The following is a 27,354-nucleotide window of genomic DNA, read 5'->3' on the forward strand; positions in this document are numbered from 1 at the left end:
CTCCTGCGTTTGCCACACTAGTGCCCTGTCCTCCCAGCGCTCCCCTCTCTTGATGGGGAACGTCTGCGCTCACTGTGCCCAGGCTATATCTGGGGCTCACTTTGCCCTCTGACCTCAGACCCAGGAGAACCGCCTGCTTTACGCCTGAGCGCGAGGCCTTCGTCAGGGCACTCGTTGGGTCTGTGAAGGCCACTTTGCCTGGTCCCTGGTGTCATGCCCTGCAGCGGTGCTGCCCGGGCTGGGGTGGTGCAGGCCGAGCCTCCTGAATCCAGGGAGGGTGCCACAGGCCAGCAGAGCCCTGCCAGTGGGCGGCTGTGGCCTGGCACCATCAGAGACCGAAGCAGAGAGACGGGCACGTTAGAATCCCGGGCCACGAGGAGGTGGGTGAGGGGCTGGCGGGTTCCTCTCAGGGACCTGGCCGCCTCCTGGCTGACCCGTCCCAGCCACCCAGGAAATCTAGACCTCGGGCCTGAGTCTGGGGGCCTGAGTCTGGGCCAGTGCCCACCCACACCTCAGCACCCCTGGTCCTCACCCTGTGGGCCAGGAGGACCAGCTGTCGGGTGTGGTCAGCTCGGTCACCATCCCTGTCCCCTCCTGTGAGCCCGTGTGCTTCAGATAGCAGCTCAGGGCCACTGCTCCCCTCACAGAGGCCTTTGCCTGGCTCAGAAAGGCACCGCGGGAGACGCGGAGACGGAGCCTGTCCTGAGGCACCACGTCCAGGGAGCCCTGGGCCTGGGGGTGGAGCCTAGGGCAGCGCAGGACCCACAGCCTGGACTCTCGCTTCCCAAGAGAAGCCATCACCATTTAAAAGCCCCAGGGCTTGGATTGATCTGGTGACTGGTGGGACCTTGTTCCCTCTATTCTGACCCCAAGCCCACCGGTTGCAGCAGGAGATGGCCGGAGCTGCTGTGGGTCAGCGCCAGGCCTGGGCCTCCCCTCTACCCAGCGGCCTGGGCTGACACCAGCTGCCCCGTGGTCTCCTGAGTTAGGCAGCAGGACTCCTGGCTTGGGGCCATGCACCCTCGTCACTGTCAGCTCCATCAACGTCACTGGGTCAAGCTGACCCCGTGGCCCTCGGCACCAGTCCCGCAGGGCGTCTGGCCTTCGTAGCCAGGGTCCTGCCCTGCTTGCTGCGTACTGGAGCCCCACTTCCTGCCTGGGGCAGCTGGGTCTCCGGCTGCTGTCCCTGTGGGTCAGTTCTAACCCGAGTTAGATGGCGTCTCGCGGCTCCCCCCCAGCGCCCCAGGTGCAGCCTACCAGAACACCCACCCCGTCCCTGTCCTGTAGGAGACCCAGTGCAGGGGCCCTCGCTGTCCTCCCCTGTGGTGGATGTACCAGATCAGCCTCCGTTTCCCACAGTGAGGTGGGGTGCGCTGGCCGCGGTGCAGCTCACCCCCCTTGGGGGTCTGAGGGCTGAACTTCATGTGACGTCCCGTCCAGCCTGGGGTCTAGCCAGCGCTGGGAGAGGCTGCTTTCTCTTCCTGGCTGTCTGCTTCCTGTGTCCAGTCTGCCCTTGGCCACCTGCCCATGGCTCCTCCCACTTGGACACGTGGTTGGTGTGGTTGGTGAGGTGGGGGTGCCAAGCTGGGCCTGGCCAGGGCCCCGGAGGCCAGGTGCGATTCAGCTCACCCCTTGCATTTCACGAGAATGTCCCCAGGGAGGGCAGGTGGGCAACCTTGGGGAGGCTGCGGTGTGTGGGGCACCACGAGGGTCTCTTTCAGTTGGGGGGTGCGGCCATTCGGCACTGCTGTGGGGGTAGCTGACGGATGCAGGGCCTGATGGACAGCCATCCCAGGGGAGAGGGGACTTTGCTGGGTCCCCTCCCTGCACACCATACTGGGCCTCAGGAGGGCTTGTGGTCTGTGCTGCGCGGTCGGGGACGGCAGAGAGAGGGCTGCAGGACTTCCCTGCCCGGGCCTGGAGCTCCGCCCCTCCCACCCGTGTACCCTCTCTGCTGTCATCTGACTCACTCCCGTGTGGAAACGAGCCAGGCCAGGGCCATTCCACAGGACGCGCCTCCCTCCTGGCTCCCAAGTTGGGAGTCCAAGCGCACACAGGGTCAGGGTCTCCTCAGCTCCAGGTCCTCTCGTGGCCTTTCCTCCCCTGCCTCCTAGAGGCCCAGCCGTCCTGTCTGGGCACACGCCACCCAGGCCCTCCTGCCACCTGCTGAAGGGCCCAGTCCCCGAACGCAGCTGGCGCGGCTGGCTCTTCCCCTGGAGTGTGGGGGACGGGGTCAGCCTGCAGCACCTGCAGACTGACCAGAGCCCAGGTCACGGCATCTGCACAGTGAGCCCTGAGGACACGGGGCCCAGGGAAGGAGGACAGCACAAAAGGCTGGCCCTGTATGACCCAGAGAGCCACAGCCCCAGGGAGATGAGGAGCAGGGTGTCCAGGCAGGCAGCATGGCCGTGAGTGCCCGGGGGCAGGTTTCTGTCCAGGTGAAGAACGTGCTGGAAGGACCTCGCCTGGCTCAGTACTGGGAGGGAATGGACCCCACGTCCTGACCCTGTACTTTAAAATAGAAAGGCAGCCTTGTGTCACATCAAACACTGTGACATTAAACAGGTGGCACTGACTTGAGGTAGAAGCCGGTGCTAAAGGCGCCCTGAGGGCACTGGTGCTCAGGCCCCTCTGTCTGAGCAGCCCCGTCCCCGGGCTGGGACCAGTCACCAGGGAGGAAGTGTCCCCCAGGGAGGAAGAAAGAGGGTGGGCGCAGCCTGCCGTGAGGACAGTCGGGACCTGGGAGGCGTCAGTAACCTGGGCACATGGGCCCAAGTGACCACCGGTGACTTCAGTACCGGGGGTGGAAGTGGCTTCAGTACCGTGGCTCCCAGGAGAGCCGTTCTTCAGGACCTCAGTGGCCCCTCCTCTGCAGTCTGCCCTGAGCACCCTGGGGCTGCGGCTGCCCTGCTGCCCAGCCTGGCAGGGCCTCTCACCTGCTCCAGACCGCTCCTGTGAGCGGGAGACCTTCCCTGTGTCACTGGGGCTCAGGTGCCAGACACCAAACTGGCCTCAGGGGTCGCTTGGCAGACTGAGTGGGTAGGTGAGAGCAGCACGTGGGGATCGTGGGCCGCAGAGCTGCTGAGTGATCATGCCAGAGCTGTGCCAGGCCACAGCTGGCTCCTGTCTCCCTCCTGCCAGGTCAGGGTCAGCGTGGGGGACTCGCCCGTCCCTGGCTCCCCTCCTGCCCGCCTCGCCCTCCCGTCTGCCCTCGCGCTGTCTCCCTCGCACTCCTGCCTCTTTCCCTCCTCCTCACCTTTCTGCCCTGCCCTCCTCCCTCCCCCTCCCGGGTCCCCAGGATGTGCCTGGGATGGCTGGCCTGCCGTCCAGGGTACCGCGTCACGGGTCGTGGAGGGCGGGCCCCTGCGGGTGGCGTGGTGGTGGGAGCAGCTGCGCTTCCCCACCTGGGGAGTCGGGCCTCTTGCCGCAGCCAGGCTGCCACAGCCACGTCTTCCCCTTCCCGACCCGGATCCCGTCAGTGACTGGCCCGGTGGGGTGGCCGGCTGGTGCCTGAGGAGTAATTATGTGAAGTGCTGAACGGGGAGCGACTGCTGGCGGGGTGCCAGTCACAGCGACCTCGGTTACCACTTAGCGCAGCTCGGCTGAAGCACCCACGCCAGGTCCCAGACGGCCCCACCCTGTGTCTGCACTTGTTGGGAGGAGCAGCCCCAGCAGCCTGGCCCCAGGCGACCGGCTCGCGGCCATCTCAGATTGATTGGTGGTGGCTGCCTGTGCACTGGGTTGGGAAGGATTCTGAGGTCGATCTGGGCTGGGGGCAGGCCTCCATTGATTAGTGCTGTCTGTCATGGCCATAGATGGGTGTGAGTGCCGGAGAGGCTGTGTGTCGTCCACCCTGTGTGTCCACCTGGTGGTGTTCATCCTGCCACTCTCAGGCGGTTCCCAGGGCAGCAGACCAGCCTGTTGATTTGAAGTTCTAGAAAGTGAGTCTCTCATGTGCTCTGGCCCTGGTTGTCTGAATTTTTTTCCAATTTTTGGAATTGCAGTAAATCCATGTGACATGAAATCGTCACCTGAGCCATCTGCGTGTAGTTCCATGGTGTCTGATGCATCGTGCAGCTGTCACCATCCGATGCAGAATTCTCTGCATCTTGCAGAACTGGGGTAGAGGGCCGGGGAGCGGAGGAGCTGAGGGCAGGGCGCCTGCTCCTGGTGGAGAGGCTCAGGAGAGCCTGCAGGGTCAGCACCCTGGACAGCTCCTCGGGCCTCCTGCAGGGTCTCTGAGCCTGGGCTAGCCATTCCCTGTTGGGAAGGCAGGGCCACCTCTGTGCTGTGTCCTACACTGCCAGCCCCCGTCCTTGCTGTTACTTCATGTGCCAGTCAGGATGCAGGTGTCCAACTCACAAATGCCACCCTACCCCCACTGAGGACTGAGCCCAGGGATGCTGTGCCACCGAGACCGGGTGGGCCTGGCTGACCGTCTAGGCTGGCCTGTAGCTTGTGGTCCTCCTGCCTCAGCCTCCTGAGTCTCTGGGGTCATCGGGTGCACAACTGCACCTGGAAACTGTGACTTTCAGTACTCACTATCTCAACGTGACCAGTTTCTCTCGTAACCCTGGGCACTTGCGTCCTCACAGTCACCTGAGGCAGGCTCCAGGACCCCGCCCCCGACACCCACGGCACAGAGAGGCCCTGGGCCCTGGTTCTGGAGTGCACGTCAGCTGTGCTGTCTCACCGTGACTCGGAGACTCAGGGCCTCCACCTCCTGCTGCAGGGTGGAGACCCCTGTCCCAGGCGCAGCCCTTGGCTCCCGCGCATCCGTCTCTCCTCAGCCCTGCTGAAGAGCCTCGCCTGGCCCCAGGCTGGGGAGAGTGGACCGTGGTGTCCTCCAGCGCCTGCAGAACCGTCTCAAGGCACCTCACCCTGCCCCTGCTGTCCCTGTGTGACGCGGCCATCCTGCCACACGGCTGGTGTGCCCTGGCAGCTTGGGCCTCAGGCACCAGAGCCAAGGCTGCCGTCCACCTCCTGACCCAGGTGTGAGCCCGGTGCGGCCTCTGCATGCCCACACAGATCCTTTCCTGGAGGCTGGCTGAGGAGTGGGGATGGGTCCATGCTCTGAGGACATCGTGGCAGCTGGACGGGATTGTCCTGGGGGCTCCCAGTGCGCGCCGTCACTGGAGAGATGTCTGTGCCAGCCGGCCAGTGGTGTACGGGAGCCCTGGGTGGCACCCTGAGTGCTGGTGGCTCTCCCTCCTGTGCTCATGGTACTGCGGCCACATGTGGGGAAGCCAAGGCGCAGGGTACATGTGGGACCTACCCCGATGCTTAGTGACAGAGCTGGACCCGTCTGGGTGCCTGCATAAGCATCTCAGGGCCCAGGCCACTGCTGCTGTGTATCCAGGGTGACCCCTGCCCCAAACCTCCACCGCCGAGAGCCAGGGCATCTAGCCTGCAGAAACCATCCCCTTCCTGGCCCATCTATCTCGTTCCTGGCAAACAGCTGGCACTTGGTGGCTGCTCCCTGCATGGGGAACCCAGCACCAGCTGCCCACGCCCTTCCCAGCCTCAGCCGCTCCTCTGACTTGGGGAGGGAGGAGCCAGGGCCTCTGCCTGTGGGGACGAACCCAGCCTGTCCTGCAGAGTGGCTAACCTTCTTTCTCAGGGGGCAGCTGCTCTGGGTACCACTGGGGCCTCTGAGCTGACGGGTGCCGCAGCCTCTTGGGTGACAGAGTCCCTTCCTGCTGGCTTCGGTTGGTGTTTACTCCTGCTCTTAGGCCCCAGGGGAGGCAGAGCCCCGGGGATGTTCCCTCGAGGCTCTGGCTGGCTCCTGGCACAAGCTGAGGTCTGTCCCCAGGGAGCTGCGGACAGTGACAACCCTCCTCGGTCCTCAGGCCTGCTGCGATGCTGCCTCTAGGGACTGAAAGCCGGCCAGGAACGGCTCCCAGCTGCTCCTAGCTGTCCCGGCTCCTGCTCCCGTCTCGGGCCTCAGTGGCCTGGGGCCTGGCGACGGCTGTGTCTGGGCTGGGGGTGGTCTCCAGCCCCTGGTGCCCCTCCCCTCCAGCAGGACCTTCCGTCACGTCAGTGGGATTTGAGACTCAAGGTGTCTGCCTGCAGGGTGGGGGGTAGGGTGCTGCCCGGGGCCCGGCTGGGAGCCACGCTGCTCTCCTCCACGCCAGGCCTCAGAGGGCCTTGGTACCTTTACGCCCAGCCCTGCCACAGCTGGGAGGAGCAGGGCCCGGGGCTTGAGCCTGAGGCCCATCCCCTGCGGGCCCCCGGGCTGCGCCCTGGGAGAGTGCTGGCCTCTGGGCCTCCCAGAGCTCTTCTGCCAGGCAGGGTGACCCACAGGTGGCACATGTGGAGGCGTGAGGAGTGTGCCCAGCTCTCTCTCTGCTGGGCGCCTTTTCCACAGGGGGAGGAGGAGGCCTGGACTGAGGGGTGGTGGGCAGCATGAGGAGTGGGAGAGCCACCTGCTCAGGGCAGGAAGCAGAGCAGCAGGGCACAGTGGTGAGACAAAGTCAGCTGCCACCTGTGGGTGACCTGGGCGGGGGCCCTGGGGACCTGCTGCTCTGTCTGGGGAGCTGGGGCCCAGCAAGGCTGGGGTCCCCTGCCTGCCTCGCAGCGAGTGTCTGGGCAGCAGGTGGAGCCCAGGCCAGGCTGTCTGGAGCCCCAGGTGTGGGCACCGTGTTGCCTGCTGTCCAAGGACTGGGTCCAGGCCCAGGCTTGCTCCTCGCGTCTGGCCGCCCAGGCATGGAGACGTGGTGGGTATCTTTCCCTGGAGTCCACCTCGGGCACTGTTTCCTAGACCTCTAAGAGCAGACAGGCTGGGGCAGCAAGGAGTGGCCGGGGGTACTCCTCAAGGCCACCAGCATGGTGGAGCATCATTCTGGCACGAAGGGTGATGCCCACCTGAAGACCTCCATTTGCCCCGGGCTCGAGACCCTCCAAGAAGCAAACTGCAGGTCAGAGTTCTAGGCTGGCAGGGAGGTTCTCACTGCTGTCCCTGCTGTCCCAGGTCCCTGCTGTCCCAGGCCCCTGCAGCCAGCCTGGCCTTCCAGGGAGTAGCCGGCTCTTGACCTGGGGCCCTTCCCAGGTCAGCCTTGTGGGTCCTCCTTCTGAGCCTTGTGTGGTTCGCAGGCTGGCCAGACAGGGCCGCTGGGGTCCCACTGTGCGTCCAACACTGCTGACAGGACACCGAGCCCCTCAGGGCTTGGTCTCAAGCCCTCAGAGGAGGCAGCCTCGGTGGAAACCTCCGTGGGGCCGTCCCGGCCAGGCCCGCGCTTGGCGCGTGTGTGGAATCTGTCAGGTGTGACGTGCTCACCCAGGAACACAGACGTGGATAGAAGCCCGGGTCTGACTGTGCCTGAGGGGCGCGTAGGGAGGGTTTCTCAGAGCGCCATTGGTGAGAGGTTCTGGCAGTGGGACAGCTGTCCCTCCCGGACGGCCCTGAACCCTCTGCAGGCACCGTGGGGACTCGTCCCTTCTTCCTGCATACAACCTCAGGCTTCAGGCGGGCGTTAGAGAGGCAGGCCGACTGGGCTGTCTTAGCTGAACCTGTGCTCTACCGTGAGTGGGAAGCCTCCCCTTTCGAGCCCAAGACCTCAGCTGACCCTGTCCTCCTGTGGCCTGGGTCCAGCCTGGCGAGTGGGGACACAGCCCCTTGCTGAGTGGGTCCCTGGGCTCCTTGCAGCTGCAGTATGCCTGCAGTCCCTGGTGCATGGGGTGCTGTGGGGTGAGGGAGAAGTGGGGTGCTAGGTCCAGGCAGGCTGAGGGAGGGGAGGCCCAGGGAGGAGGGTGGAGGCTGTTTGAAAACCAACGAGTGTTGGCACCAGGAGCCCTGGGGTTGTCATGGCGACTGGGATGCATCCCTCTCCCCCACTCCCAACCCCTAGAGTGCAGCTGGCCCTAATAGGGCCTCCTCTCTGGGCTGCTGGGCTCCCAGCCAGAGGTGATCAGCTGTCGGCAAGGGCTCCGTCTCCTGAGGCCTGGCGTCCCACCTGTGGCATGGGGGAGGATGGCCGTGAGCCTCACGTCCGGGGACAGGATGCTGAGCAGAGCCGGCAGGCAGAGGGAGCCTGACCCTCAGTGACATCTGTCTGTGGGAGAAGTGGCTTTCTTAGAGTTGCCGTGGCCTCCCGAGTCTGCCCTGGGTGTCCCTGACCAGGGGCCGTGGAGCAGGGAAGGCTCTGTGTGGGCGCGAGAGGGCACTGCAGGAGGAGGGGCTGAGAGGAGCAGGAGAGGCCCCTCCAGGAGGGTGACATTCAGGAGGTGGTGTCAGGCCGACTGGGACCCACTGAGGGGAAAGGACGTCGGATCCCTACCTCATGCCTCACACTGGAACAGACGCCAGAGACCATGTGCCTAAACGGGAAGCAGGGCACAGACTGGCTCCTTACTGTGAAAACCTGCAAGTCAGCAGGAGGGAATCCACCGCGTACGGACCGCAGGACGGCCAGCCGCAGCCACGGTGGACTCTCCTGTCCCCCTGGGAGCGCTGGAAGATGGAGACAAGGTCGCAGTCCACCGAACTGGATACAGTGTGGAGGACAGCCCTCCGGGGACGGAAATGGGCACAGTCTCCAGCAGAACACTGGCATCTCCAGCAAAGGGCAGGCCGAGGGACATCTCGGTGGGTGGCGTTCGTGCCCCAAGTTCCTCAGCTATTTGGGGGCGGGAGACCTGGGGCCCTCAGCGTGATGGGGTGGGGGAGGCTGAGCTTCCTCATCCGGAGGTCCTTGACCGCACTCATTCAGATTCTGTCAGATTTTTAAATATTCACACGCACAACGAGATGCTCTGGAGATAAGGCGATTGAAATGCGCAGCTCCGCGTGGCCTGAAGGGGGTCCCCTATAGGAGCCGTGTCGTCACAGCCACGCGGCACGTGAGTGCAGTGTGGACATTCCCACTGTGCTGATCCATCAGCCGGCCAGCACTCAGACAGCAGGTTCTGGGCTCCAGGTTGTTAGACTGGGAGCTCAGCTCACCCAGGGCAGGCACAGAGCACCAGGAGCATTCGGGCTGGTGTCAAGTGGGACCCCTCAGCGATGGACACAGGAGCCCCTCGGGGATGGACACAGGAGCCCCTCGGGGATGGACACAGGAGCCCCTCAGCGATGGACACAGGAGCCCCTCAGGATGGACACAGGAGCCCCTCGGGATGGACACAGGAGCCCCTCAGCGATGGACACAGGAGCCCCTCAGGATGGACACAGGAGCCCCTCGGGGATGGACACAGGAGCCCCTCAGGATGGACACAGGAGCCCCTCAGCGATGGACACAGGAGCCCCTCGGGGATGGACACAGGAGCCCCTCAGGATGGACACAGGAGCCCCTCGGGGATGGACACAGGAGCCCCTCAGGATGGACGCAGGAGCCCCTCAGCGATGGACACAGGAGCCCCTCGGGGATGGACACAGGAGCCCCTCAGGATGGACACAGGAGCCCCTCGGGGATGGACACAGGAGCCCCTCAGGATGGACACAGGAGCCCCTCAGCGATGGACACAGGAGCCCCTCAGGATGGACACAGGAGACCCTCAGGATGGACACAGGAGCCCCTCAGCGATGGACACAGGAGCCCCTCAGCGATGGACGCAGGAGCCCCTCAGGATGGACACAGGAGACCCTCAGGATGGACACAGGAGCCCCTCAGCGATGGACACAGGAGCCCCTCAGCGATGGACGCAGGAGCCCCTCGGGATGGACACAGGAGCCCCTCAGGATGGACACAGGAGCCCCTCGGGGATGGACACAGGAGCCCCTCAGGATGGACACAGGAGCCCCTCGGGATGCACACAGGAGCCCCTCGGGATGGACACAGGAGCCCCTCGGGGATGGACACAGGAGCCCCTCAGCGATGGACGCAGGAGCCCCTCGGGATGGACACAGGAGCCCCTCAGCGATGGACACAGGAGCCCCTCGGGATGGACACAGGAGCCCCTCGGGATGGACACAGGAGCCCCTCGGGGATGGACACAGGAGCCCCTCAGCGATGGACACAGGAGCCCCTCGGGATGGACACAGGAGCCCCTCGGGGATGGACACAGGAGCCCCTCAGCGATGGACGCAGGAGCCCCTCGGGATGGACACAGGAGCCCCTCAGCGATGGACACAGGAGCCCCTCGGGATGGACACAGGAGCCCCTCGGGATGGACACAGGAGCCCCTCGGGGATGGACACAGGAGCCCCGGGATGCGCATGGGGAAATGCCGTCACAGTAATGGCACAGGGACCTGTGTTTCTGTTCTGCCCCTTTTGCTCTGAGACAGGTTCTACTTTCCTAATATTCTGAAAATCCTGCCCGTCACTGTATGAGGTGGCCACGCCTGTGACCCCTACCAGCTGGGAGCTGAGGCAGCAGGGGCAGTTCCAGGCCAGCCAGGACAAGTTGGTTTGGTCCTGTGTCGAAATAGACATGAAAAGGTCTGGTGCAAGGCGCACCTGGCCTCATCCTCAGTCCCTCCACCACAATTCCCCCCCCCCCCGCCTGTCCTTGTGGACCAGCTGGGCAGGGGTGGGAAGGGCCCACTGTGGTGGGCCATGAGGTGCCATCCAGGGTGAGGGCACATGTGCTGTGGGTTGCCCGTGAGGGGCGTTGGCTGTGGAGGGCTGGGACCTGGCTGCTGTGCTAAGGGCCTGGGGCCACTCGTGTGGGCTGCCCAGGAGTTCTGCTTCGGGCCAGTGTGTAGCACCTCAGTCTTGCTGCCACGGCTGGTGAGCCCCTGCAGGCTCACACAGCCCATCCCCGGCCAGAACCAAACAGGAAATAAGTGGCCGGGGAGAGCCTCTGACCTTCCTCCCAGGTGGCGGCTGGCTCCGTGTCCTCTGCCTGCCCTATCAGGTCTGACCCTGGGTCCAAACCCCGCTTTCCATGAGGACGCCAGTCACGCAGGGTCAGCATCTGCCCTGATAGCCGCGCGACCCCCGAGCCAGGTCCCCATGTGGGGACGTGGGCTTGGGCCCCAGGGTGTCTGTCCCAGGGCACAGTTCAACCCCTGGGATTCTCGCCCGCCTTCGTACCACCTGAGAGCAGCCACAGGCAGGCAGAGGGAGCCCGTCCTCCCGGGGTGAGCTGGGCCTGCAGTGACGGGCACGAGTCCCTCTGCTTGCAGCCTGACCTCCTGCCTACCCGCTGCGTCTCTTCACTTCCACGGGCCTCGGTTTCCTCGCCCGGGGAGCTGTGGGGACTCCACACCCTGCCTGTGCCCCGTGGCCCTGTTCCTGGTGTGCCCTCGTAGCTGGGCCCCCAGTCAGCCCCTGATGCTCTGTCCACGGCTGTCCCCCACCAGCCCTGTCTCTGATGTCACGGCACGTGTTCACCCAGATGGGTGTGGACGAGGGGGACAGATGCGGGGGATGGGGAGGGAGGGAGAACCTGGATCCAGGGCACTGTCAGAGGCTCCCTGCCTGGCCTCCAGGTGGCCCCGTTACTGTCCAGCTCTGGCCCCTCACCTGCCCTGTGTCCTGGACTCTTCCTGGGCCCCCAGCAAGCAGCTTAACCTCATCTGCAAAATGTGGGCCTTCCTGAGCCCATGGGGGGCTGCGTGGGAGGGGCTGAGCCGAGCAGGTGGCCCCCCGCAGCCTCAGGGAGGGGGTCCCCCGAGTGTCCCCTGCAGTCCTTGGCCAGGAGGTTGAAGCAGGACAGTGACATGAGGAGAGAGTGAGGGATGCTGGTGTTTGTTAACTTGCCGAGGCCACCACTGGTCCTTGGGCCTCCGCGGGAGCCTGGGTGGAGCCTGGGTGGAGCGTGTCTGTGAGGCAGTGGTGCTGGCTCCCCCTCCACTTAGCGCCCTCGTCTCTTTAGCTGGAAGCAGCTCCTCGGTGTTGACTAAAGCCCGCGAGAGGGTGGATGGCTCCGCCAGTGCCGTGCAGAGGACCCTGCTCAGGGACTGGCCCCTGCCTTGTCTCACCTAGATCTGGCTCTCGCCCGCCAGCTTTTCTTCAAGGGAAAGGCGTATCTATGCTGCCCAGAGATGCTTTGTCCCTCCACTGTCTAGATGATGGGGACGCAGACAGGGTGGCCCTGCTTTCCTGGGACTCAGGGTTAGCAGGAGACGGCTCGGCACGCCAGCAGTTGACGGAGAGGACGGTTCTGTCTCAAGGCAGATCTGAGGCTTCTCGAAGCTCTTGGCAGGGATCTCACCTCAACTGCAGGTGCACGCAGGAAGGCTTTGGGGTGGGGCCGTGGCACCTGGGGTCTTAGGGAGAGCTGAGTCAGGTCAGGTGAGGGGGACAGAGAGGGGGAGAGAGCAGTGGGTCCAGGAAGAGCCACCGGCCTGCAGGGTACACGCGCTGTGTGACGAAGCCAGCCCTCGGCGGGAGGCCTGGGCCAAATCTATGAGGACGAAGGCATCTGTCCGTGGAGCGTGACTCAGGGGTCTGTGGGCTCCCAAGTGCTGCGGTTGACTAGCAAGGCCTGCCGTGGTCAGAGGAAGGCAGGACCTGGCCGCACACCTGCCACGGTGTGCCCTCCTCTAAAGTCCCGGGGGTAAAGCTGTTGTGGAAAAGAGCTAGTGGGTCCGGGTCCTGAACCCAGGCTCAGCTGCCAGTGCTGCCCGTGGCAGCAGAGTCAGAGGTGCAGAACAGACATGGCAGAATGCCTTCCTCTCCCACCAGGAAGCCCCTTCCCTGCAGGCTCAGGAGACGGGCCAGAGGTGAAAAGGCCATTCTGAAGGCACCTGGAGCAGACTTCCTGCCTCTGGAGCCTCGCTGTGGCTCCGGGGCCTTCCTCTGCCAGAGACCCCCAGGTCCTGCCCTGGCCCCCGAGTAGTACCTGCTCCCCGTCCTGGCAGGCACTGGAGGCAGAAGCCCCTCTGCCCATCCTAAAAGCCTGGGCGGGTGTCCTGGAGTCCAGGACACAGCGAGCCTGGCCCCAGGAGGAGAGCCAGGCAGAGCCAAGGTGCAGGGCGCCCAAGTTTCCTGGGTGCTGACAGACGGCCACTTACCAAGGGCTGGGCTCACACTTGTTCTCCCGTGTTCTGTAGGGCACAGCGGCACAGCCTGTCATCCAGCTACTTGGGAGGCCGAGGAGGGGAATCCTGGGTTCTCTGAGCCTAGGCAACTTAGCACACTCCCACAATGAAAAGGGCTGGGTGTAGCTACGGTAGGGTGCCTGCCTCACGGGCGCAAGGCCTTGGGTTCCGTCCCCAGCACCACATGCACAAGAGTCAAAACTGTCTCTCTGGACCATCAGCAGGGTGGAGGCAGGGTTGCTCCCTCTTGGGGGCTCCTTTCCTCCCAGCCTCCCAACAGGCTCCCCTCAGGAACAAGCAAGATCTGCAGACGGCAGGTGACCCCGGGTGCACGCAGCCCAGCTCTGGGGTCGACCGTCCCTCACCTGCCGGGGCACCCGCGTCTCCAGCAGCAGTTTTATCGAGTCTGTGTCTGACGGACGTTGGTGCCCTGGCACCTTTCTGGGGCTGCGTGGCTGTTTCTGTCTCTGTCCTCCTCATGGTGCCCGCGTCTGTGGTCACACGCCTCGTGCCTGTGTGCACAGGGCACCCAGTGCAGGCGCAGGAGGTGCTGGCACTCACTGACACCCGCTGTGCGGACACACGCCTTCCTCTTGGGGTGCAGGTCCTCTGGCTCTGGTCCGAGCTGGGCACCATTCCGATCGTCCATCCTCGCCTTCCTTCGGTTGCATGGCCTCCCGGCTGGCCAGCCTGTGCCTGGGAACTCCCTGTTCTGGCCTGTGTGTGCAGCGCCCTGCAGGAGGACCCAGCTGCCTTTGCCCACTGGGTGCCTGGCCCCGGCTGGCCTCTGCCAGTAAAGTGCCTCCTCCTGGCTGTGGACGTCAGCCCACACCATCCCAGCTGGGCAGGGAGACCTGTCCCAGGCACATCTCCTCCCACAGTGTGGCTCAGAGAGAGCGGGGTCACGGAGCTCATCCAAGTTTTTGGCGGCCACCTCTGCTCCAGGTTGCAGAGCTGGTCCTGGGGGCCACACCCATAGGGCCTGCTGGGCGCAGATGATCAGCCTGTGTGCAGGGCTCGAAGAGCAGGAAGAGTTGTCAACACAGCCACATGGAGTGGCTCGCCCTGCCTCTTGTCAGAGAAGACGCTGGACGCCACCTGCCCCACACCATCCAGGTCCACCTGGGAAAGGGCCGCCGTGAGCCACACTGGGCCCTGCTGCGTGGACTCTGCTGCACTCACTTTCTGTGGCCGCAGCAGCCCCCATCAGGGTCTTCGCAGAAACCCCCAGAGCCCATCGTTTGTACAGTGAGTGTGCATCAGTAACAGTGAGGAAGCCCCGGAGTCCTGTGGGGGGGGAGCTTCCTCCAGGTCAGAGCCTGGGCTGCCCCCTCTTCTGAGCCAAGTGCAGGGTGAGCAGCCCGAGGACAGCGAGCCCTGGCTCTTCCAGAAGGGCCTCCTCTGCTCTCCAGCCTGGGCTCGGAGTCCCCAGCCTCGCCTCCCCAGTACTCAATCTCTTGATCACTGTGTGCCTCCTGCTGGGGGCCTACCCCAGACCCTGGGACAAAGGTGACCGGGAGCTTCCTGGGGGAAGTTGAGACGCTCAGTCTCTGGGTGGAGGCCTCAGGAACACTCGCCTGGGCAGATTCAAGTCTCCCTTACCAACTGACAACCCTGTGAGGCAGGAGTTCCCAGCAAGCACCCGGGAGTGGAGGGGACCGGGCCCAGCTGCCCAGCAGCCGTGTGGTGCAGCCTGAGGTCAGCCCTGGCCCAGTGCCAGCATTTCACCCGCAGCAAAGGGGCTGGGTCCTGAGACAGTGGCAGGTGTTTTGTCCGCATTGAATGGTGGCTTAGAACCTCACAGGTCGCTGGTGGGACTGGAGGGAAAGGTAAGGGCACAGGGTCTCCCTTGGGGGTGATGCAATGTTGGAGGTGATGGCTGCACCCGCGCTGAAGGCCAGTGGGTGGTGTCCCTCCATGTCATGTGACTTCCACTTGGTGAGGGAAAAGTAAAAAGAAAGAAAACCTTAAAAAGTCTGTTTGGCATGAGGTTTCCAGAATGAGTGGAGACAAAATGGACTGTTGGCTGGGAGGGGGTGACTGATAGAGGCCACAGGTCCCCTTGGGGCAGGAGCACCTTGGACAGTGGCACAGCTCTGCGTGCCTGGGAGCCACCCTGAGGCGGGTGCAGGCCTGTGGGTTCTTTCTCAGTGAAACCACTGTGGCCAAGGAGACCCAGGGACCATGGCAGGGAGAGGCTGCCTGGCTGGGCGGTCAGTGAACTGGGGGGGTGCGTCGCTTGCCTTGGGTCCTTGGCCACCCAGGCTCCCTGAGGCTGCAGCCAGGCCTGGTGTCTCCACAAGGGCAGGCCATGTTGGACCAATGCGTTGTCAACTTTGCAACCTTGCAGACCTCAGGGCACCCCGCTGCTCTTGCTGGTTAGTGGGGCTGTCCATCTGGGCATCAGAGGAGGCACTGAGCAGCGGCAGGCAGGGGTGGCCACCCTGAGGCTGCCAGACTAGGGTGAGTGTAGATGTCCCGCAAAGTCCCCAGGTGGGGACTGCAGCAGAGAGCCCCAGGATTAGCTCACATGCTGATCATCTGCGCCCAGCGGCCTGCAGCAACAGCTGACACCGGCTCGTCAGAGATAGTAAGTCAGGTATTGATGAGTGCTTTATTAACAGGTTTATCTCTGACTCCCTGCCCCTATTTTGTGTGATTACAAACACCAGATTTTCAAGGAATCTTCTAGAAGGTGGTCCTCATATTCCATGGGACATGCAGCCATAACTATGTTGAGAAATTACAGATTCTCCCATTTCCAAGAAATAAAACTATGCGAGGACAGAATCTTGCCAACGCTAAATTCCGGCCCAGGGCTTCCTCCCGGGTCTCTGGGGCTTCCTCCCAGCAGTATGGCGGAGCCAGGGCAGGAGCCTGGGAGCCACGGGCTCCTCTGCCTTGCTTCACTTCCTGGAAGCATGTCTGGTGGCGGTTTATATTTCTGTGTCTGCATCCATGACCGAGTCACCTTCTCCAGGAAAGTTGTTCCTGTTAGCACCGAGGGATTTTGAAGAGAGCAAACCCGGTCCCTCCCAAGATTCGAGGGTTTCCAGGCTTAGCCCGTGGACCCCTAGTGACAGGTGCTGCAGGGAGAGGGATCAGGCAGCTTAGGGCTACAGAGGACTCAGAGTGTCCCCAACAGGCGTCCAACCCAGTCCTGAGCATGCTGGTGTCTGGGGCAGGGCCTTTGGCAGGTGACCAGGTCACGAGGGTGCAGACCCCACAATGGGATCAGCGCCTTCTGAGAGGAGGCCTCAGAGAGTTCCCTGCCCCTTTCTCCATGCAAGGACACAGTGGGAAGGTGTCATCCCTGCGCTAGAAAGCGGGTTCTCCCTGCTGGCACCTGGATCTTAGACCTGCAGTCCCCAGACTGGGGCCGGGGTGCCTTGGCCACTGTGGCCTTGGCCAGCCTGCAGGAATGAGTGGGACGAGGCCACCAGAGCAGAGCTGGGGGCAGCCCACAGCCGCCCAGCTCGCTTGCCGTCACACGGGCACTGGCGTCTCCTTCTGTCAGCGGGGAGCCCGCCCACCCACACCTCGGGTCGTCCTGGGCCAGAGTTGATGGGGGGTGCTGACAGGAGGGCATCGGGGCACTCCTGCCGCCGGACTCATTGGTGTCCCCTGTCATGGCACCCCTGGGGTGTGGCACCACCCTGGCCTGGGCTCCCTGTGCACACATGCAGGACGCTGGTCGATAACGAGAACACACACGTTCTGCAGCACATCTGACACGCCGGGGCTGGGGGATGGGTACCAGTGATGTTTGTTGAATGAATGAGAAAGGTCCGGAGGGCCGAAGGCAGCCGCAGTGCACCAGCCTCCGCTCTTGGTCTTACTGGGTGTGCAGGATCGTGGGCACGAGGCCTCAACCCACGAGGCCTCAACCCCACCACCTCTGCTTCCCGTCCCCCTTCTCATTCCTCCCGTATTCCCCCAGGACCTCCCACTCGCGGGCCAAGGCCGAGGCCGCCCTCACCGCGGCTCAGAAAGCGCAGGAGGAAGCCCGGATCGCCAGGATCACTGCCAAAGAGTTCTCTCCTTCCTTCCAGCACCGGGAGAACGGTGAGTCTGCTGCCCCCCAGGCTTCAAAGGCTGGGTGCCTGCCGGGTGGTCAGGGCATCAGGTGTGTCCCGTGCCACAAGCCAGCTGGCCTCACATGGGTTCTGCCCCAGAAGCTGACATCCTACTGGTGGTCACCGCTTTTACTGGAGCTGCATGTCCCGGCAGGGCCTCCTCAAAATTTCAGGTGGCCCCAGGGTCCATGTGTCTGTTTCCAGGTGTGCTGCCTCTCCCTGTCTGCTGCCGTCTTTCTAGAACATTCTGTGATAATGGATATTTCCATCTGTTTGCTGTAACATGGCAGCCACTAGCCTTGCGTGGTGAGACTAAGGAGCTGGCCCTAGTTTCATTCAGTCTTAACTTGTCTGCTTTTAGATGCAAATGGCCTTGTGTGGCCACTGGTTGCTGCATTGGCAGGTGAGGCTCTGAGTACTGGACAGCAACTCCTTCCATGTCCCATCAGGTTCAGGAACCTCAGCCTTCCCTGCAGGGGCCCATGGGGACCGTGTGTTCTCTTCTGCACTCCATACGACAGGCCCCAGGGTCATGAAGGCCTGCTGTGGAGTGTGGTGGAGGGGCTGTGCTGGCAGAGGTCAGAGTCATGGCCCACTGGCTCCCAACCTGGCCTCTCTGGAAAGCCCAGGGGACAGGGCTCCCTCCTGTCTGCACCTCTGACCAGCACACGGGAGGGCTGAGTGGAAAGCTGCTGGCGTCTGGGGATGGATCCAACCCTGCAGCCCTGAGCTGCCTCCTGGCCTTGGGGCAGGGATGGAGCCAGGGGTCAGTGCTGGGCCAGCAGACAAATTGGTCCTCACTATCTGTTTTCTCTGGTGTCCTGCCTGTACTGGCCCCAGGGCGCCTCCCCCAGGTGTTCCCGGCCCAGACCTGGAATGTGGCCGTCATCCTTCCGCACTCTTCCCTGGTGGGTCCAGGGTCCTGGCTGAGCCTGCTGCTCCTAGCTAGAGGTACAGTCAGGAACACAGAGCACCCCTGGTCCCCACTGCCTGTGGCTGAGTCAGTGGACTCTGCTTTGTCCTTGATGGGACCTCAGCTGTGACCTTGGGCTAGGAAGTGGCGTCCTAACAGGTCTGCATTCTTGTGAGTTGCCCACCCCTCGTCCTCCAACCCCAGCCTCTTCTCTGGACACATTGGGCCCAGGTGTGTGAGCCAGGTGGACACAGGCCACCAGCCCTGTGCTCAGACCATTAGGCGCCTGGTGACACCAGCCACACGAAGAAGCCTGGAGGACTTAGTGCACAGTCCCCACCCATGGGTTGCCCAGGTCCCATGCACAGGTCGCGAGCTGACTCCACTGCTGGGGCCTGTTCTTAGCCTCTCAGAGCCTCGGTTTCTCCATCTGTGAGGGAAAGGGAGGGCCACAGTGTCTGAGGCTCCTGGGTGCGCTGAATGGCCCAGGAGCATCGTCCACCTGCGGCTTGTTGGGAGGAAGGGCTACCTAGATGCAGTTAAGGCCAAGATGGGGAGGTGGGATCATCCTGGATCAGTAAAGCTCTAAATCCAGCCTGGAGTTTTCTTAAAATACCGCCCAGAGACACCCAAGCCAGGAGGGTGTGGCCACAGCCCAGGAGTGCTCACCAGAAGCTGCAGAGAGGCCAGGAGCAGATTCCCCTAGAGCCCTGGCAGAGCCCCACCGCAGCTTGGCTTCAGAACCCCACCCCTCGGACCCCCAAGAGAGAACGTCTGCTGTTTTATGCCTAGTGTGTGGCCCCGTGGAGCCCTGGGAGGCGGATGCTGGGCCCAGGACCATGGGTCTGGCTGGCCAGGCCTTGGCTGCTGTTTTGGTCCAGAAGCTGGCTCCTAGAAGCATCCCTCTTCCTCAGGACAGAACTGAAGCTCGGGCTGCTGAGGCAGCTTGAGCCTGGCTCCACGCAGACAGCATGAAAGGATCGAGGCCAGACTTGGAGCACGTGCAGCTCAAGTCCAGAGCCTTCATCTTGTGTCCTGCTCTTGGGCTCTGGAGCATGGGCAGCATCACAGGAGCACTGTGGGCACTGGACACTGCCCAGCCTTGGCCCAGGGACCTGTCCACCGGGTCCTGCTTCCAGGAGCCTCTGGGGTTCTTGGCTGTGCCTCCTGCCAGGAGTTGGATCCTGCATCTCTGATTAGTGCTGAGCCTTCTGTGTAGAGAGTACTACAGGCAAATGAGCCCAGACCAGGGACTGGGGGCCACTGAGGCCACTGGGCATCTTGCAGCTACTCCTCACAACCAGAAGCTGCATCTCCTCTTGGCAGATGAAGCCAAGGTTGGGAGCAGTAGGTTGCCCGAGGTCCCGGAAGCCAGGAAGCAGAGCAGGGCCTGACTCCCCACCCTGAGCTGCACCTGCTCTGACAGCAAATCCCAGAGTTTCAGCCGGGGAGAGGGCCACCCCGTATAAGCCGCCTGCACCTGGAGGACCTGCAGCCTTCACTGGGGAAGTGGGGACATCCAAACCAGGAGCCTGCTTTTCTGCCGGGCAGTGTCCAGTGCCCACAACACTCCTGTGATGCTGCCCATGCTCCAGAGCCCAAGAGCAGGACACAAGATGAAGGCTCTGGCCTTGAGCTGCACACGCTCCAGGTTTGGCCTCGATCCTTTCATGACGTCTCCAGGAGCCACAGCTCTGTGCCATCAGCTTGAGCTGAGCGCCGCCTCCCCACACGGCAGTACTGGCAGTTGGGGTGCCAGCCTTCCTCCAGGGCTCACAGGAAAGGCCACAGGGCCACTTGCAGGCTCAGTGTCCCAGCTTGCCAGACCCCTGGTGTTTGGGCAAAGGATGGTGGCCCTCAGAAGCCCAACCCCAACCAAGGGGGTGGCGTGGTGAGGCACGATTATGGGGGCTCTGAGCGTGGGGCCCTGAAGGGAAGCAGGCGAGGTGGGAACCCAGGCTGGGAGGTGGACACATGGGTCTAGTGTGGTTCTGCATGGACCCATCCCCAGCCTGGCTCTCTGTGTGGATACCAGGGTAGCCCCAGCCCTGTGACCACAGAAGACCAGTCACTGGAAGGGGCTCTGAGACTGCCTGGCCCACATCCCCATGACTCCCGGGGACACCAATTTAGGGGGCTGTCCCTGGCCCAGGGCCACATGCCAGGGTCACCACCCTGCCCTGCTCACTGCTGCTTGGGCACCTGAGATGAGATCAGGGACAGTCTTGTGTTGATATGTGAAGTGACTGTGCCACGGTCACTGGGGCCTGGCCTGTGCGGGGCTGAGGACAGCGATCAGAGGCGGGGTGCCAGCCCTGCGGAGGTCTGCTGGCCAAAGAAGTGTGGGTGCCTGGCTGTCTGAGCCTCCAGGCTCGGGCTGGGACTCGACTGAGGCAGATGTCTGTTCACGATGGAGGCCTGAGCAATGCAGGGAGGGGCCGGACCTGGCCTCATGCTGGCCCCATGCTGGTCCTGATCCCAGGGGAAGGCACAGGCCTGAGGCAGGTGGGGTTGGTAGTCACGCCATGACACGCCTGGCCTCACCAAGCCTCAGGACCTGTAGGAGGCCAGCCAGTGTGTGATGAGGGACCAGGCTGAGGGCTGTCCACTGCCATTGCTGTGACCTGGGGCCGCCCAGGCATCCTTAGAGTGCACACTGGGTAGCGTGCCCCACCAAAGGGCCCTGGGAGCCACTGTGACCAGTCTCTCCCTCTGCCCCTGCGCCTCCCCTGAGCAGGGAGCACCCTGCCCCGGGACCTTCCTGAGCCGGGGCCTTGGAGGAGCAGGCTCAGGGTGACCCCCACTGTGCCTTTCTCCTCACCAAGGGCTGGAGTACCAGAGGCCGAAGCACCAGGGCTCCTGCGATGACCTCGAGGTGCTGTCCACCGGCACACCGCTGCAACAGGAGAGCCCCGAGCTGTACCGCAAGGGCACCACCCCTTCAGACCTGACCCCGGATGACAGCCCGCTGCAGAGCTTCCCCGCCAGTCCTGCAGCTACGCCTCCGCCGGCCCCCTCCAGGAGCAGGGCGGCCCACTTCTCACGACAGGTCTCAGTGGACGAGGAGAGAGGCGGGGACATCCAGATGCTCCTGGAGGGCCGGGGAGGGGACTACACCCGGAACAGCTGGGGTGAGGAGAAGGCAGGGGGCTGCAGGGGCGTTCGCAGCAGCGCCCTGCGCAGCAGCCAAGGCACCGAGGACTTCCGCACCCGGGGTGCGGGCCACAAGCAGCCCGGGAACCCCAAGCCCCGGGAGCGGCGGACGGAGTCCCCCCCAACATTCTCGTGGACTTCCCACCACCGGGTGGGCAACCCTGGCTCCGGGGGTGCCAAGCTGCAGGAGCCCGACGAGGAGCAGCTGAGCAACTACAAGCTGGAGATGAAGCCCCTGCTGAGGATGGACTCCTGCACACCAGAGCCGCACCCCCAGAGGAGACGCCACGGCCGGGGCGCGGGGGGCGACTGGCGCTCCGAGGACCGGGGCTTCGGGCTGCAGAGACTGAGGTCCAAGTCCCAGAACAAGGAGAACCTGCGGCCGGCCTCCTGCGTGGAGCCTACCGTGCAGAAGCTGGAGAGCCTGCGGCTGGGGGACCGGCCTGAGCCCCGGCTGCTGCGCTGGGACTTGACCTTCTCCCCACCCCAGAAGTCTTTGCCTGTCGCACTGGAGTCCGATGAGGAGAACGGGGATGACCTCAAGTCCAGCACAGTAAGTGGCGGGCTCCCGAGCCCCAGGGGCGGGAATCCAGGGTTGTCCCCCAGCTCCTGACCTGTGGCCCCCTGAAGGTCTCTCTCGAGTGCCTCTCCAGGGGTAGGTCTCTCTCGAGTGCCTCTCCAGGGGTGGGTCTCCTATTGCTCTGGGTCAGTGGCGAGAGGAAGGCAGAGGACCAGGACAGAGTGCCTCAGTGGGCTGGCCCTGAAGACCTTTCATCTGTGCTGGACGCAGGGCCAGGCACTCACTGGGCCATGGGAGGAAGCAGATGTCTGTGCTGCTCCCAGGAAGCCAGAGTCCAAGGACAGCCCCTGGGTGTCCCCCTCGCTCCTGACCTCCTTCACCCTGCAGCCACGGCTCTCCCCATTCTCCCAGCATGGTCCCAGAGTGCAGTGCCCGTTGTCCCCCATAGGTTCTCGGGCCCCATCCTGACCCTTGGGGTCAGGCTCAGACCACCCAGGTTGCTCACACCCTGTGGGAGGCCGGGGCGTGCTCCCATTTGAGGACCTCACATGAGACTCATGCTTCATCCGGGCAGATCTTCCCCACCTGAGTTCCCTGGGAGGGTGGGCATTTTGGGGGAAATAGCCCCTGCCTCAGAGCCAGACGGGGCTGGGGGTCTCAGGATCTTGCACAGGTTATACCCAGAGGGGAGCCAGGACCTGCTTCCTTGGCTGAGGGCCATGTGGATGCAGGGTAGGTAAAATGGAGAAGGCCAGAGGTCTTCGGCAGGACCCCAGCTTGCCTGCCCATAGGCACAGGCAATGCCCAGACCTCTTGGTTTCTTTCTTCAATGGTAAAAAAAAATTCTAAAGGCTGCTGCTCCACAGGGCAGACAGGAGATGGGCTCACCCAGGAGGGGGTGGGACCCACAGTGTGGGCTCAGGAGGGGGCCCCCTGCAGGTGTGTTGCCGTGGCTACAGCAGGGCTCCTGAGCGATAGTCTCTGGTACCTCCAAAGGTACTGCGGCCTGCGAGGCCACTTCCGCAGGTCCCTAAAGCGCCTCCCCTCCTGAGACACCCACAGCAGCCCCTGTGGCTCCTGCTGGCACTCACGCTCATCCTCCCTGTCGCAGCAGCCAGGGTGCCTGCGCGGGGCTATTTTGGGATGGAGGAGTGATGGGCAGGGGTGGGAGGTGCGGATCGACGCTATATTTAGCCCACTGAGCCCCACTGGCTCTTTTGGGTGCTTTCGACATTAAGCCCCCTCTGGTTGGCGTGCCAACGTGGGGCCAGCCTCGGCCAGCTCTGGAGTGGGGTGGCTGCCGGCAGAGGCAGGGGCTGCAGCCCAGCCATGGTTGGTATTCCCCCTCAGCCCCAGGAGCCAAGATGGAGACTCCAGGGCCCACCCTGGGGCCCCAGCTTCCTGCCCAAAGCAGGCAGGGTCTTGTTCACTTGCTCCCACAACCTGGGGACATATTCTGGGGGCTGTCACTGGGTCTGAGGGGAGGTGGCCTGCTCCACCAACATTCATGGTGGGGAAGTGAGTGGCTGTTGGGGTGACGTGGGTGCTGAGGTCCTTGAGGCCTGCTGCATCCCCTCCCTGGGGCACAGCTCTCCACAGTTCAGGCTGCTCTGGGCTGGCAGCAGGGCCAGAGGTGGGATGTCCTGTCCAGCAGCATTCCCCTCATCCAGGGACTCTACCCCTTACCACAGTCAGGGTAAGTGGGCAGAACGGCAGTCCCCGCCCTCATGAAAGCATCTGATCTACCGGCTTCTCTGGGGCTGTCCAGGGTTCCTTGCTGTGAGGGCAGCAGGGGTGGAAAGGAACCTGGCCATGCAAGGCCCCAGGTCCTGGCAATTCAGGGTGAAGTTACCGTGGGCAGGAATGTCCAGGCTTTCCCTCCGGCTCTGGCAGCAAGTGAACTCCACAGCCTCCACTAGACCCTTGAGTGTTTCTGGGCCTGATTCCCTGTAGAAGAAAGGCTGTGGCACAGGTGCCAGCTCTGGACTCCCCCATGGCAGGGGACAGCTAAGGTTCAGCAACCTGGTTGATTCCCAACACCCCCCCCCCCCAGCAAATCTCTGCTGCCCGGAGTCCAATGAGCAAACTCAATGCCAGGCTGTAAGCTGCAGGGCAGGGTAGGCGGCCAGACCAGGGTGCCCCTGCCTACAATGCAGATAGAGCCCAGTGGGCCAGTGGATCTGGGGGCCACGCAGGCCCAGCTCCAGAGCTAAGTGGGCCGGAGACCTGAGGCTGGGTTCTGAGGGCATCTTTTGCCATCGTGGGTGAGATGGCTGCCCGCTGTCCAGCTCTCAAAGACCCTTCGTGAGGAGCGGCGTGGTGGCATGCTCTCCATCAGCACCCTGCCTCACAGAGCGTCCCAGGCCCTGCAAGAGCTGTGTCACCACAGGGTGACAGCCAGCAGCATTTGGCAGCCTTTCGACAGGATAACAGTGCACACCCAGCCCTGTGAGCCAGGAGAGGGAGGGCGAGGGCCTGGCCACCAGGCATTGGAAAGGTGAGCACTGGGAGCCGGGGCAGGGATGGACCTTCCTTGACCACAAGGACAACCATGTCACTCAGCTGGCCATGCAGCTGGGAGAACTGCCTGACTTGGGGACAGAAAGAGCTACAGGCTGGCTGGCAGCCAGATAGGAGGAAGGCGAGGGCAAGATCAGGCTGCTCCTCTGCAGCTGGGTGTGGGGAGCCCACATGTGCATGGGGAGGGGCTGCAGCTGTGCCTCCAGGATACCCCAGGGTTCAGGTGGCCCTGTGAGGCTGCATCTAGAGGACTCTGAAGGAGCCACCTCCTCCAGGAAGGGGTACCCATCGTTTTCACTGACAGCTATGTTGAGAGTTCTCGCGCCATACGGCTCACCTGTCCAGGGCAGGCAGTTTGGTGGTTTTGGTGTATTTAGGCTGTGTACCCATCACAACTGACTGACTCTAGACTACTGCCATCCTCTGTAAAGACACTGCAGAGGACCACTGGGCCGTCCCTCTGTCCCCACTCGGACTTGCCTCTGCTGGGCGTTTCACACTGATGGGATCATATGGTGAGCAGCTTTTTGCTGGGCTCGCCTCACCCAGCATCAAGACCCGGCCCACTGTTGGGGCACACGCCAGCTGCACTCCTTCCTGTGGATACCCTCTGCACGGGCAGCCACATCTGCCATGGCTGCTCACGTCTGGGACGCATGGTGTGCTGCCACTTTCTGGCCAGTGTGCTGTTGCCACGAGCAGCCGTGAGGCTTCTGCATGGATGCGTTTCGTTTTCATTTCTCTTGGGTCCTCACCTAGGAGGGAACCCCTGGGGGAACTGCCAGACTCCTCCAGCCTCCTCTGAGAGAGGAGAGGAGCAGGCGTTTCCTTTCTGGGGAGAGGCATTCCAGCTCCCTCCCTCGCCTGTATTGCAAGCCTGATGCCACCAGGGCCTGCTCAGTCTGGGAAAGCCAACCTCATCATGGCTCTGACATTTGGACACAAGGGGAGGAGAGGGGCAGGGAAGCAGCTTGGGACCCTAGCGCAGGTCATCTCCACTCCAGGAGATGTGGAGGCTCCCAGCCACTTCTTTACTTGGGTGTAGCCAGTGTGTGTGTGGCGGGGGGCAGAGGTCTTCTGGGATCAGGCCACCACTATGGGCACACCCGGGGCTGGGCTGCTGTGCCCCCCTCCAGGAGGTGGCCCGCCCCTCCCCGGTGCAGCAGGTCACTGTGCCTTCAGCACTGCGGTGACACTTGGTCTTGAGGAGCAGCCTCACAGGACAGAGCTGCCAGCATCCTCTCCTGAGGTCTACCTCAGAGGCCTTGCCTCCACCTGTCCCTGCCCAACAGGGGCAGCCTGCAATTTAGGGGCCAGGACCAGGCACTGACGCAGGGCCTGGGCTGCACCTGAGACAAGCACCCTGAATGGAGCCTGGAAGCTGGGCTCCTAGAAGAGTCCGGTGGCTTTGAAGTCAGCTGCTGCAGTTGCTCAGGGGCGGTGGCTTGTGAGTGTGAGTGAATTAATGGGAAGGTGACTTCGCGGAGGACTGCTGAAGGGCTCTGAACTTGAGGGCCACTCGGCGTGGGAGCACAGCTGGTGGTGGCTGGCCACCGCGGACGGGCGGGTGCTGTGAAACCATGCTTTTGAAAAGGGCCCTCAGTGTCCTGGCCCTCCATGCTGGCACACATGGTGACCCACCTGTGCTCTCTTCCAGGGCTCAGCTCCCATCCTGGTGGCCATGGTGATCCTGCTCAACATTGGAGTCGCCATCCTGTTCATCAACTTCTTCATCTGAGAGACTGTCCCGCTCGCAGAAGCAACGGTATGCAAAGGGGAACTGGAAAGGGAACGCCCGCTCGGACAGCCCCAGGACTTCCAGTCTTTTCACAGAAGAACACCACGGTTGGGTATTACTCACAGTTTGCCTTTTTTTCTGGGTAATGTTTTTTGGATTTTAGCCAGATTCTTTGCTTGTGTAACACTATGCTGTGTGGCATGGCAGAAGGAGGCCAGCACGCCGACCCTCCCGCTTGACGTGGAAAGAGAAGGGATCCGGCACACCAGCGGCAGAGGAGTCGTGGTCCTCGCCCTTCCCGCTGGGTGTGGACAGAGGTGGCGGTGGAGGAAGCGCTCACAGGGTACCCAGCTGCCAGGCTAACACGGAAGGCCGAGTGACTTTGCTTTCCTCTGTCTGAACAGCTGGCCTTGAGCATGGGCGCCAAGCATGGGGAGTAGGGTGTCCTGTCCTGCTGGGAGCAGCCCAGGCCTTTTTCTACTTCAAATCTGTGCTGCATCCTCAAGGGGAAGGAGAACCACGCTTCTCTTCTCCCACACACCAGACCACGGCCTCCCTCCTCTTGGCACTGCCCCATGGCCTCCTTGTGAGGCCACCTCCCCACACCGAGTCTTAACACAGAGTCCTCCCTGCCCCACCCCACTCACTCACCGTCACCGCCGGCCGTCCGCTCAGCACACACAGGGAGGCTGTGCTGCAGGCGTCCGGGGTGACCCAGATCTGGCTGGCACAGCCAAGTGCTGCGGGGCTGTGCCCCAGGCGTGAGGGCTGGGGCCCACTGTGCCATGGACAGTCTGACATCATGCCTGGGCTCTGAGCATGTGGCACTTTTGCACTTAGTATGCAGGATGTATATTCAGGCTTCCGTCCCTGGCAGTGACGCCCCAGAAGCTGTCACCTCTTGCTGTTACCTCCACGGTTCTCACATCTCTGTACTGTGCCTGCCTCCACTTCCCCAACAGATATGCATATTCCTTCCAGATGCCTCAGTGCTACTCCAGCGCAGTTCTGGCCCCGGGACAGGAATGTCATTGAAACCCAGTGGCTTGACTTTCCTAGACGTTGTTGCATACCTGACACCTCCCCAATGTGCAATGTTCAACTCGTTTTGGTCAAACAAAAACAGGTTCCTTACGTTTCTGCCTTCTCTATCAGGGTCGTTCCATTATCCAAACAAACGAGGGATGCCAGACCGCCTGGTGGCCAAGGGCAGCCCAGGCGTGTCCGTAGGCAGGAGCCTGCGCGCATGCCTGGGAGGCCGGCGCTCGTCCGTCTCATGGACCCTGCCTTGCTTTGCTTACGTTAGCCGTCTCTGCTGCCTTTCGAGCAGAGCTTCTTTACTACACTGCACTGGATTGCTATATTTTTAACCAGAAATAAACTAAAGATTAGAGCATGTTGCAGTCACATTCAGTTTCTATTGTTTTCCGTTATCCATTCACTCCCCGTTCCTTCTCACAGTTTGGTTTGGGGGGCACAGGAGAGGGAGGGATGCTCAGCAGATGAT

The 27,354-nt window shown here is 63.0% G+C and overlaps 1 protein-coding gene across 1 annotated transcript in view; it reads left to right on the top strand.

The window, feature by feature from the left end:
- The window catches only part of JPH3 (junctophilin 3), a gene marked incomplete at its 5' end in the record, with an annotated part of 44,529 nt that extends 18,427 nt beyond the window's left edge, over positions 1-26,102 (top strand). Inside the window, 3 exons of the mRNA XM_081275676.1 lie at positions 16,868-16,992; positions 20,742-21,622; positions 25,767-26,102. Of these exons, the coding sequence (XP_081131802.1) occupies positions 16,868-16,992; positions 20,742-21,622; positions 25,767-25,847 (1,087 nt within the window). The 3' untranslated portion in view covers positions 25,848-26,102. The remainder of the gene's footprint in view (positions 1-16,867; positions 16,993-20,741; positions 21,623-25,766) is intronic.
- Positions 26,103-27,354: the final 1,252 nt, after the last annotated feature.

The sequence above is a fragment of the Spermophilus citellus genome (genome assembly GCF_964194105.1).
Source record: "Spermophilus citellus genome assembly, chromosome: 18".
NCBI lineage: Eukaryota > Metazoa > Chordata > Mammalia > Rodentia > Sciuridae > Spermophilus > Spermophilus citellus.